The sequence below is a fragment of the Hippoglossus stenolepis genome, chromosome 1, assembly GCF_022539355.2.
Source record: "Hippoglossus stenolepis isolate QCI-W04-F060 chromosome 1, HSTE1.2, whole genome shotgun sequence".
In the NCBI taxonomy this organism is placed as follows: domain Eukaryota; kingdom Metazoa; phylum Chordata; class Actinopteri; order Pleuronectiformes; family Pleuronectidae; genus Hippoglossus; species Hippoglossus stenolepis.
The window spans coordinates 18,672,857-18,685,187 of record NC_061483.1 but is presented as its reverse complement, the minus strand read 5'-3'; the positions used below and the strand labels follow the sequence as shown (position 1 = coordinate 18,685,187).

At 38.2% G+C, this 12,331-nt stretch overlaps 2 protein-coding genes across 2 annotated transcripts in view; one reads left to right on the top strand and one right to left on the bottom strand.

Annotated features, from left to right (window-relative positions):
- Positions 1-5,175, top strand: part of kif26ba (kinesin family member 26Ba) — an 81,639-nt gene extending 76,464 nt beyond the window's left edge. Inside the window, exons 27-28 of the mRNA XM_035171662.2 lie at positions 151-301; positions 1,419-5,175. Of these exons, the coding sequence (XP_035027553.1) occupies positions 151-301; positions 1,419-1,567 (300 nt within the window). The 3' untranslated portion in view covers positions 1,568-5,175. The remainder of the gene's footprint in view (positions 1-150; positions 302-1,418) is intronic.
- A 2,944-nt stretch (positions 5,176-8,119) lies between these two features.
- smyd3 (SET and MYND domain containing 3) overlaps positions 8,120-12,331 on the bottom strand; it is a 74,658-nt gene continuing 70,446 nt past the window's right edge. The window contains exons 11-12 of the mRNA XM_035162390.2: positions 10,467-10,575; positions 8,120-9,894 (exon numbers count right to left, since the gene is read on the bottom strand). Of these exons, the coding sequence (XP_035018281.1) occupies positions 9,793-9,894; positions 10,467-10,575 (211 nt within the window). The 3' untranslated portion in view covers positions 8,120-9,792. The remainder of the gene's footprint in view (positions 9,895-10,466; positions 10,576-12,331) is intronic.

Sequence of the window (12,331 nt, the reverse complement as noted above, 5' to 3'; positions counted from 1 at the left end):
GGTGTGATGTGAATGTTTGTACCTGTGTGAATGTTAAGTAGTCTGCTGCTGGAAGAGAGACACATGTTTCACAACAGAACACTGAATAAATAAAGGTGAGCCAAATCCATATCTGTCTGTCTGTGTGTCCTCTCTCTGTGTGTGTGTCAGGAGGTGGTGTATGTGAACGCCAAGCTTCGTCTGCTGGAGAACCGCCAACAGCGAATCAGTGAAGTCAGAGCCAAGTACCAGTGTCTGAAGAAAGAACTGGAACAAACCAAACAGTACTTGATGCTGGAGCCACACAAATGGACCACTGAGTGTAAGTGCAGCACTGACACAACAGGAAGTGCGCTTGTGTTATGAGAGAAACAGGGTGACAACATCTGTCATGGTGTGAGTGCAGGGTGTGTGTGTTTGAGTGTCTCATCGTGTTTTATGCACCAGTGGATCTCAACAGGTAGAAAAGTTAGTTTTTTTCATTAAAAAGAAAAACATTGTCCGTGTTATAAGCAATCGTTCATATTTGTCTGTAATATTTTTTGACAATTGTCGTCAGCCTGCTGTTGAGTTTTAGGAGCACTCTTCATATTTTAAGTGAAATGTGTTCATTGCTGAATTGGACTTTATTCTCTATATTTCTGTACAACAAGCGCAACAAAAAGACCAAAAGCAACAATGCATTAGTCTGCATCAATAATTTTTCGACTTCACGCTAACAAACCCATTGTTCCTACATAAGACATAAATCTTTCTAAATAAGCCACACATAAATAGCTTCATTTTAAAAAAGGCTCAGTAATTTCCCAGAGCAGCTGGGCTCCGTAGTTTTTGGCTGTTACTCAAATAGGAGTAAATATTACATTTGCTGGAGCCTGGGAACCGCTTTCAGCTGCGGACTGACACATTGTCGATGTACTGAATATTAACAGCGATACAATAAAATAAAAAACAACTTTATTTATCCCGAAGGCAAATTAGTTTTGGTCAATTAAAAGAAAAACAAGATATCGACATATACTGACAAATGTGCACTAAGCAGTAACACAATGAAACACCATAAAGGAGCGGTTAGGTTGCATTGAGCTAAAAGTGCAATTTCTATAAAGAAGGACAGTGTATGTGAGATTGATTCAAATCGATTTATTGTGTAACTATAGCAACGCAATACATCAGCCAGTGGAACAGTGTGGCCTAATGATGTGTTTCAGTTTTTGTTCAACAACAGAGAAACAGAGGAATAAGTTATTTCCGGTTTTGACCACAAGGACATTACAAGTTATTTGGATCAATTCATTCTTAGTTTTGTTTTATCTTTTTCTCTAGGAAACAGAAAAATACAATAAGGAAATATAGAATACCTCCAGCTTATCTCTTAAATTGATGAATTAAGTGTTTTAGCAGGTTGTGACTTTTTTTTCTCTCCGTCCAATATCCAGTCGAGCTGCAGCAGGTCTATGAAGTGGACTCTCTGGAGTATTTGGAAGCCCTGGAGATGGTAACGGACAAACTGGAGACCAGAGTCAACTTCTGCAAAGCTCATCTCATGATGATCACCTGCTTCGACGTGTCCTCAAGAAATCGATAGACAGAGGGAGAGAAGGGAAGCAGGAGGACAAGGAGAGGTGGATTCACGGCAGGACTTCATTTGATGTTTATTAGCCAAACACATTTAAAATATGTATCTCCTATATAAATACATCTCATTGGATTACTGGTTAGATGGAAGGAGGGGATACAAGGATGGACTGTCCATTTGATTTATCATGTCGGGCATCATTATGTCCCCAGATGTAAGTCGGTGGAAGGACAGATGGATGGAGAGATGGAGGGATTAAAGGAATGGAGATATCTGACAGGCCAACAGACAGATGACCTTGTAGATTTTCACATTTGGGCTTTTAAGCAACCTCAGAAACAGTCACTGAAGAGCATCTTATTGACAGGCTGCTTTGACTCAGATATATATGGCTGCCCTGAAGGGGGCAGACAGATGGTGGTGACTCTGAGACGAAACATCAGACAAGTGACCACATTTTTTCAGAGAACGGAATAATTCTACTGCAGAGAAACCTCCTAGACTCAGTCGAACATTCAGTAATATATACGGAGAGAAAAATGGAGAGACAAGCAAAAACTGCCTTTTTTAAACAAAGGAGGATGAAGGAGAGGTTAAGGTCAAATAGAGGAACCATTTCTCCTCTCCCATTATTTTGGAAGAGCACTTTTTAGAGTAGTTGAGAGCCATTGACTGTAAACACAGTGCTGACTACAGAATGGCCTGGTGTTGTTGTGCAGTTGATGATAGAGACTGACAAAGAGAAAGAAAATGATTCAGATAAGTGCCTTGTGAACATTTCAACAATACCAAGACCAGTTCTCTTTCTCTCTGAATATGTGTACATGCATTAAGTATGGTGCTTACAGAAAAAACACACACACACAAAAAAAGATCATTGTCCTTGGAAAATCTTTGAAATTATAGCCATTATTAAATGTGATGTTTCAAGATGCCCACTGAGCCGTGCTAGTTTGTCAGGGAGCGTGTGATGCTTTTGTGACTCTATCAGAAAGAGACCAGGCCAGGGCCAGGCCAGGGCAAGGCTAGCATGCAAACTTCAGTGGAGGAAAAGAGCTTACATTGGTGTTGCTTTCCACCGAAGCAGAAAGCTGTTAGAAAGTAAACGAATGAAGTCTGATGCCGAACTTGCTTCCAGACTGGTCGGAAAAATAGTGGTCGATGTTAATACGGGCCATGTAGCAATAGCAAAGATTTGAATACAGCCCCTTTAAAACCACCAAACAGTTGCAAGGACCAAAAAATTAATTCTTAAAAACGTACATGATTTTTCAAGGACACAGACTCATGTGTTTAAATAATAATAATAATAAAAAAAACAGAGAAGAAGAAAAAAGCTACATTCTTGTGCTGATGTGATTTCACTTGACTTTACTCACAAACAGAGCACATCTGAGTTTTGACCCTCTGGGGCACACGTACCATATATCCCCCACCCTGATACAGTCGTGATGGCTTTTTCATGTTCATGAAGCCATGAAACGTTGAGTCACACAGGAGTGGAGATGAAAATGTGTCTCTGTGTTACATCCATCGACTGACTGACTGTCTGACTGACAGGTGGACTGTCTGTTATTTGTATCTGTGTCGTTCTGCTCTATTCTAAAAGAAACTGAATGATTCGTCAATGTGTGTTTTATAATAAAGTATCTTTTTTATTTGAGTTCAATGGGACCATGGAGAGACTATGTGTGATAGTAGGATAATGAAAATAGGTATAAAGACAAATATTTAAGACTAAGGAAGACCTTTGATTTACACTGTTAGATTGTAATGTCTTTATTGGAACAAAGTAGTGAAATTAGACTGGTTATACTTCCTAGTGAATACAGTTATTGTTAAAAATGGCCGACTAGTTCAAGTTCTGTGTCCAGACATTGTAAAGAAACAAAAATATATTTAACGAAATGAAACTAAAGAAAAGGATGACGACCAAATTAAGAGGCATAGATCTCTGCCTGGTTCCATGTTTTTTGGATAGCAACACTTAAAATTTGTTAATATTATCTATGGTGCTTGAGATGCTTATGATCTAAATGTTTGTACAAATATAAATATATGAAAGAGCCTGTTTCCCTCTGAAATTACAGAATAACTTTCGAAAGCTTCTTCTACATCTCTGTCTATTGTTGTCCACATCCATCGCCCTCATCTGCCCGGGAAGCAGAGAGAATTCTGGGAGATCCTGTCTGTAGTCTGGGAGGAAAAAAGAGGGAAGAGACTTCACAGGAGAGGAAACTCTGGGTTATTTGGTATGATGTGTCAAAAGCTTCGAAATTGATCACGATCCGAACATCAGAAACTCGTTTTTTATATTTTCCACTGGACGGTACTGACAGTAAAACCTTTGAAATATTTCAGGTTTTGATGTTCGTGTGTTACAAAGTTATAACAGTGATTCATTTCATGATCTGCTCACCCATGAAAGGGTCCTGGTAACTGCGATGCTTTTACAGACAGATGACGTGATCTAGTCACAGGTGTGTGAAGTTTCTCCTGTGATATCTCTCCTTTCCTTTTTTAATCTCCCAGTTCACTGTACAAGTCATGAATGAAGTTTTTTATTTATTTGAGCTCAGGAGAGCAGATCTCGCCTGTCAACGTTTTTATTTATTTACACCTTATGATCTTACAAAGTTACTATGCATTTAAGAAAAAGAAAAATAACTGTACATATATTGCTGAGCCCCATGTCATATATAAATATATATACTGTACACATAACATATAAGCGCTCATCTTTATTTTATATATTTTCTGTTGAATTATTTTGCTCCTGCGGTTCTAGTTGGGGATTTGGATGGGTTTGGGTTTCCTAAAGTTTCCACATCCAGTGCAGATTATGTGGTTCCAGCACAACAAGAATTTCAGGTGAAAAAATACTGAGCAAAATGATGAATTAATGGTTGATTTTTTTTTACATGTGAAGAAGGAAACGTTTAAGCATGAAAACAGCTGTGTTGTTTTAAATGAAATGCCAGTATCTTCTACAGTATTAACTAAAGGCCTTGTGTTATTAGCAGTGGATGTTTTGGGAACCCCAACCTCTGGATGAGCTAAACGGCTCGTACTCATTTGAAAATGCTATGTGTGAGGTTTCCTCCTCCATCTGTCACTGCCAAATGTACTGGGGTGGCGCTTTATAATTCTAGCAATAACTGTGAAAAACACCTTGGGTTTTGGTGAACTTTTCAAAAGTAAAGGTTTCAAGAAATTAACAAACTGACGTATGTGCTGTCGGTAAATTCAAGAATTCTAATGTGTTATCTGGAAATCTGACACATAGCATCTTCTAAAGAATATTGTGTGTTCAAGTCTGAGTCAGACCACATTTTCCAAAAGTAATCATCAGTTGTAGTAAGTGACACTCATTCAAGGGTTAGGTGTTGAAAAATCTTTATGATTTGTATGTGTACCTATCACTCAGGTTTATGACTGGTGATTGGTGCATTTTGGTGAATATGAAGTGCAAGATTCTCACTGAGTGTTGATGATTAAAGATTGCAATTATAACTGTCCTCTGCAGATGGGCTTTTTTTGAAAAGTGTGGTCCGACACATTGTATTGATGGGAGATTAAGATGGAGGGAATGTAAATAAAGGAATGTATTGAAAGAGTTTGACGTCTGACTCCTTATTCTTTTAACACAGGACGGTCAATGTATCGTCCACACATCTGATGTATGTTCTGTCCAAAACCCAATGAAATATGAAAATGTTTACGACTAAAACACATCATGAATTAAAAAGATCTACCTGAAATATAGTTGTCAGGCTGCCAATAGATGGCTTTGTAAGATGTGACATGAAAGTCTCTGGATTTGGCCATTTAATGCACATAAACAAAGCTGAGTCTCATAGTAAAACTAGGTACAAATGATCCTCACCTGCACAACATGCAGAAACTGCTGTTACTCTGTTACCTAGATTCAAACCTAAAACCTTATGCCACGATGTACAATATGTCTGAAGTACCAATTCAGCAGAGGTGTTCTTCCACATTTTAAGAAGTTACTTTGAATGGGTACCAAAAGTTAATTTGAAGCCATGTCCGGTCTCTGTGTTTATGCAGTCAAGTGGACAATAGACAGCATGTTTGGCTTCCTTTGCACATAATCCACACTCAGTAGGGTACAGCTACTTTGTTGGAGCAATGATACGCTGCCTCCGTCAGCTCACCTGCTTCAAAGCGTCAGTGCTTTATTTCTATTTTTGTAATGATCCAGCTATTTCTGTCAGACGAGGTTGAACCCCAAGAAAAGACTGATCAGTTCACAGACACTATCACCACTGCAGCCTCAGTCTCAGTCACATGACTTTCTCTGGAAACTATAATCTCACGCCACTTTTTCACAGGAATATCTTTTTTCCTTCCTTCATGTCCTTCCTACTCTGAAATCTCTGTGAGGTCTGTTTCTATACAGTAAAAGTACCATCATTTTAGAATTTCTACCTTTGATATCACTTATTTCCTACTGTACATGTATCTGTGTGTATGTGTGTGTGTGTGTCTGGACCTGACCCTGCAGGCAGCTTTCTAGTGACATATTGCCCTGTTGAGCTTGCTTTGATCACCCACGCACAGCGGGGAACAGGAGGGAGAAGGAAGGAAGTAAGGACTGGGAGAAAGAGAGAGAGAATAGATGAGAAGAGGGAGAGGAGAATAAAGGTGGCAAGAAGGAAATGCACAGACAAAGAGACAAGTGAAAAATAACAAAAAATAGGATTACAGCTTGGGCAAGTAGGAGGAAAGAAGTGAGGCATGGAGGAGATACCCAGCGGGTGCGGTGTGTGTATATATATCCCAATACGGTAATGTTCACTATTTATAGAGTTATAATGCTACTTCATAATGAATATATATATATATATATTATATAGTCACATAGGATGCAGCATTTACATTTTCAAAGACTTGACGCCGCATGCCGTCACAGAGATGAGATCGTATAACGGAAAATTATTTTCTGAATATAACCTTTAGATTGTCTATGTATCGTCATTGACCTTGAGACAAACACACCCACGTTTGTACATCTATCTTAGTGAGGACACTCATTAGCATAATGCATTCCCTAGCCCCTTACCCTAACCATCCAAACTAAATGTCTAACCCTAACCCTTAACCTAACCTAAACCTAATTGTAACCCGAACCTTAAAACCAAGTCTTAACCCCCAAACAGTCAATTAAAGGGGGGTCGGAAAGTGAGGACTGGCCAAATGTCCTCACTTAGTAGGTTGTAGAACTGGTCCTCACAAAGAAGCTATACAAGAGCACACACACACACACACAGGAAGTGGAAATTTCAGGGACAAAAAAAACGTTAATTTGGAAAATAGAATTAAAAAAAGAGAGTAATCTCTGGGTAATTTTATGTGCAATCATTTCTCAACAAATAGTCTGAACTGCCCTCCTTCTTTATCTCACCTGTCTGCTAAATCATTTACTGAGGACAAGTGGAAGACTTAAAATTTTCTGGTCAGGATAGTTGGACTAATTTTGTTGCTGAATTCAAGAATTCCCTGTTGTTCCTGAGATTTGAAGATAATTTAAATACTGCTCGGTCTACCCAGCCTTTGTATTGGAGTAATTCTTATATATAGTTCATACTGAAGCTTCCATTTGTAAGCAGGTGCTTGAGGATTTAGAGCACATATATATGTAACCTGGGATTTCACAGATCCTCTTTTTAAATTCGATTTCCAATTTAATTTTTTTAAATCATTCATGTGACAAGATGATGTTCTTTTTAAGAAACTTCGTTATAATAAAATGAACTAATATAAATACATTTGAACAAACCGTGATTAGAAGACTAATAATCTACATCTCTATAGCTACTCTGTGATATGTCATTCTGAACTGATAAAGATTTTTACTAAACTTTACGGCCATCCAGCCTCAAGCAAAATGAAGCACCGACCACCTGACGTTGTCATTGTTAGAATCGTGTGTCACTACTGTGGCTTAACGTCACCACAAAGGACTCATGTTTTTTAACAGTAGATGTTACAGTTCAGTGCAACAGTCTTTTGCTTTTCAGAGCCTCTGATTGTAAAGAAACCTGATCAAAGATAGATGGAGGGGTGCTGAGGACATGATGGAAACATGATGGAAACATAGTGTTAACGTTGAGAAACAGTTTGTCTTGTCTTTTCATCCAAGGAGAGATTAGACGAATATCATGAATATATGGGGATCTCCAGCAGGCTCTTATCACTGAGCCATGAAACGATCATCGAGAAATGATACCTGGGATCAGATCCACCATCTCTGGCTGCTGTTGCATCTTCAAACAGCAGAATATCTCTGAAGCTGAGAGGAGACATAATAAAATGTAAAATACTACATATATATAAAGGCTCAATTTGTAATGTTATAAAGTGGAGTATTCACGGGCAAAATTTAACAATTAAATGAATGACTATAAATAATATATAATACTATTAATATAACATAATATAATATAATATAACATATATAACAACACTGCTGATGTTAAGTGTAAAGAGAAATATAATATTTTGGATTTAGTGAGGTTTGAGTCAATCAAGGAGGAATAAGGTTTGTATCTTTAATTTTAGTGTTGGGGTTGAACTTGAAATACAGACTGCGGATTTCTATAAAGACATAATGGAGAGGAGATATGTAAAGATAAGAGGTGTAGAGGTACGATGGTGCAGAGGAGGGGACAGAGTGAACAGGACGATGAGACACACACATACAGTTCATGTAATTCTGGGGGTAAGGGAGACAGAAAATGGGGGAGAGAGGCAGTGAGTGCCAGAAAGAGAGAGAGACAGACGGTCATGACGAAGATCGTAAATCTAATCCGATGGCTGTTATGAGGAGAGAGGAGAGGGTGAGAGTGAGAGGCAGAAAGCAACAGAGTCAGTGAAGTGAGTAATGGTGGTAAAGGCACAGCAGAACCAGTCGACTGGAGCCATGACTGCACGTCTTCAATCAGTCTTTTCATTTAATCTCCTCAAGATACACTCAACTCTTCTCATATCAGGGGGAAAAATCGAAATGATTTGCTGTTGCTGCTGAAATTTCTATGATTTTGTAATTATTGTAAATAATAATTTTGTTCTGTATTTAAATGCCCAATAACACTGAACATCTGACTAATCCAGGATGGATGAAGGATTTGGGGTTTTTAACATGCCGACAGTCGCAGTCCTGAGGGAGCAAAAAGTGTCATAAAAGCAAAACCTATTTGTAACCTTAAAGCAAACATAATGCCACTCTAATCCTCTCATAAACCATAGAAACACCCACCCACAGAGGGACACCCGCACCCACACAGAGGTTGTCTCTCAGAGGAAGTGCTGTCATCAGTTTGAAAATAGGAGATTTTTGGGATTAACATGGCAAGTGTGGGTAAGTGTGCACATGTGTGTGTAGAAATATGACATTTTCTCACAACTTGAAAGTGTTCTTTGGGGTTTAGGACTTAGTTTTACTGTGAGGGTTGTAGTGTGGCATTTATGTGTCATGGTTTATGTTAGGAGCTACGGTGTGCATTATTTCAACGAGTTTCCTTTCAACTAATATAAGACAAATATCTTTGTGTGTGTATGTGAGTGTGGGGGAGGGGGAGAGAGAGAGAGAGAGAGAGAGAGAGAGAGAGAGAGAGAGAGAGAGATTGAGACCCATAAGCACATTCCATCACAGATGCACTCTGGGTTTAACTTGGAGGTCACATACTGACAGAGCAACACACAAAAACAGGGATTAACATGGGAAGTGTGTGTGATGAATATGTATTGAGGAAAGATGGATGTTTTGAAAACCGGACTCTACTAAAACAACACTCACTCACACACTCACACACACTAAACTAAGGGCATGAGATCACTCATCATGATGGAATCTGCAGATTACACACAGGAGACGAGGGTCTACACTCTCTCTCTCTCGCTCTCTCTCTCTCCCACACAGACAGAATTTATGAGGATCTTTGTCTGTCCATAAACTTTACATTGACAGGGAGGCTAAACACTGAACAACAGGCTGAAAAAAAACAGAACCACAAAACCAACATGGACTGATTGTCAATGTGTAAGACAAGTTGTCAAGAGAAGAATTTAAAAAAAGCTTTTTTATTAATCAGAAATCAGATGATAGAAATTCAGGCATGTACTCATGACCTAAAGAGTCAAATCAAGACTTGGAGTGACATGTAAAGACGTCAAGTCACAGTTGTATTGGGGTGTTAGTGGCTGCAGGATCACTGCTGGTCCATCTCACAGCGACATTCTTCCATTTTCATCAACAGATCCTTGGACAAGGGGTGATCGTCACTGTGGGTGAGCTTTAAGATTTGATAGGCCTGTGAAAGGAGAATTTATTAAACACACATACAGTCTTTTTCAGCTTTCAACAAGTTAAAGACTTTAACATCACAATAAATTAAATTTAAGACCTATGATAAGTACAGATATGAAGGAATATCAGACTCCTGAAATAACAGAATAACAAAAGTAGCCTAATGGAGAATAACCCTTGAAATGCCATGGTATCTAATAAACTACAGGCAGAGACAGTTGGTATCTATATTTCCCACAGCCAAGTACTGAGATAAATTCTGACCAAGGTGTTTGCGCAATATTTGTGCAACTATCAGAATCATGAAAAAGATCTGCAAAACACAAACAGATTTAAACAAATTTTAAAGCACGACGGATGCTGTGTTAAATGACATCAACGTAATCACGACTTACCCAAAATGATTTAAGACCTACTACTAAATATTTTTGTAAAATTTAAGACATTTTATGGCCTAAAATTCACATTATTAAATCTTAAAGTTTGTAAGACCCTGCAGAAACCCTGTTAGCACTCGACACTTCTTTTCATGACAGGAATGATAAACTCTGCTGGTCAGTATTTCCACCCACACACCTGCTTGAATGTGTCTAAAGCTTCCTCGATGTGTCCCAGGTAATGTTGCAGCTTTCCAACTCTCATCAGCTGGACTCCATGGACTGGGTGGGGATCAGGGTAATATTGTCTTTGGAAAAAAGAGAGAGACGATTAAAACAGAGAGAGAAACAGTGGTTTGGAAAAGATCATGACCAGATCATCATGATTTTGCTGCTTGACCATACATTTTACACAGATCTGTTAATTTTCTCCCGTAATGTATCTTTTCAAATTCCCATTCATGTTTGCTGAAAAATGCTATATGCTGACGAGTAAATGACTACAAACAGAGACTTAATATATATAATGTATACAAATCAATATACCTTCATTTAGGCCTTCCTAAGATTATTAGATTATAATGCATTATCTATCATCAATATATCTATTTTCTGCTACTTATGAAGACCCAGGTCCAGAAGTGTCAGCAGGAAAAGCAAGGTAGCCCAGACATTACCTGTCATCCAGTAATATTCATCATGTGTGACAGCCAAAAGCAGGAATAACTCTGCCTCTGGCTGAACACACCAGCATGACTCATATCAAAGCTCTGTCACTCCAATATCCAATTATATCCACACAGAATTTCCTAAACCTGTCTGTTAAGATGAGGTCTATCAAGATCTTAAATGTGATCATCATTTAATGGACAGTAATATTCTGACATTAATCAGTCTGAGTTAACATTTACACATGTTTTTTAACCTAAAAAACAAACATACTTTGGATAAGTTATAATACAATTAAGATGTGGAGTATTCTGACCTCAGTCACATTATGTTGACATGTATATTAATCGCAGTATCTTGTCTTATTGGAGTTTTCACAGCATTTTTGTGACATCCACATACAACAGTTACTAACTGCTTGAAGACACATGGGTTTAAGGTTAAACAAGATGACGGGCGCTACGAAGAAGTCACATTCTTGGGGAGAGGGAGAAACTGTAGTTATAATTATATTTTATATAATAGATTTTGTGAATGGGCGCAAACAACTCAATGGTTATATTTTCAAAAAGGTCATAGGAATGTGGGAAACATGACATTATGTCGACATGATTCATAATCAGACAAACACGAATATGAATGGAATATCCTATTAGCAACTTGTGTAAATGTAAACAGGACTAAAGGGCAGAAAAAAATGCCCCAAAATCTACCTTGAAACTCTGGTTTGACCCAAACTACACATGAACTTCCATTGGCTCTCCGATTTTAAAAACATTCTATTAGCTCTTACAGCTGGAATTAATACGACATTATTAGCTCCTGGGAATACTGTATTTAAAGAACTGTCTCAAAATTAAGGATTTAGTTGCTGTATTTTGGTTTATGATTTGTTTTCATGAGCTTACCATCCCTGTCATGAATAATTTTACCTTACTTTCTTTTCTGATGCAAGTTCACAGAAAATGTACAGATGGCAAAACTCCCATTATCCCTCCAAGAGTAAAGAGCTTGTTTACAGTTACGTCATCAGGACAAACGCCACAAAGTCTTAATGATCTTTGTATTTACGTAACATGACATATAAATATATAAACATGCATGTTTTAAAACAGACAGTTCACACAAACACATGCACCATCAAACCCCCAATACGCACAAAGAAGCAGGATGCTCTTAGTCCTATATAGATGAAGAAACACCAGGGAGTCTAAGGAAGCAGCTTTGTTGTTGGTAAACAGTGGGGTTCTCAAAACACTCATTTATCCAACTCAGCTTGTTCTTTATCCTCTTTTCTTCTCCCTATCCCTCTCCTCTAATCTCTCCTTCCATTTCCTATTCCACATCTCCTCGGCTCTGCTCCTACCTGTTTATGTTTGCGTTTCGTGCCCCGCT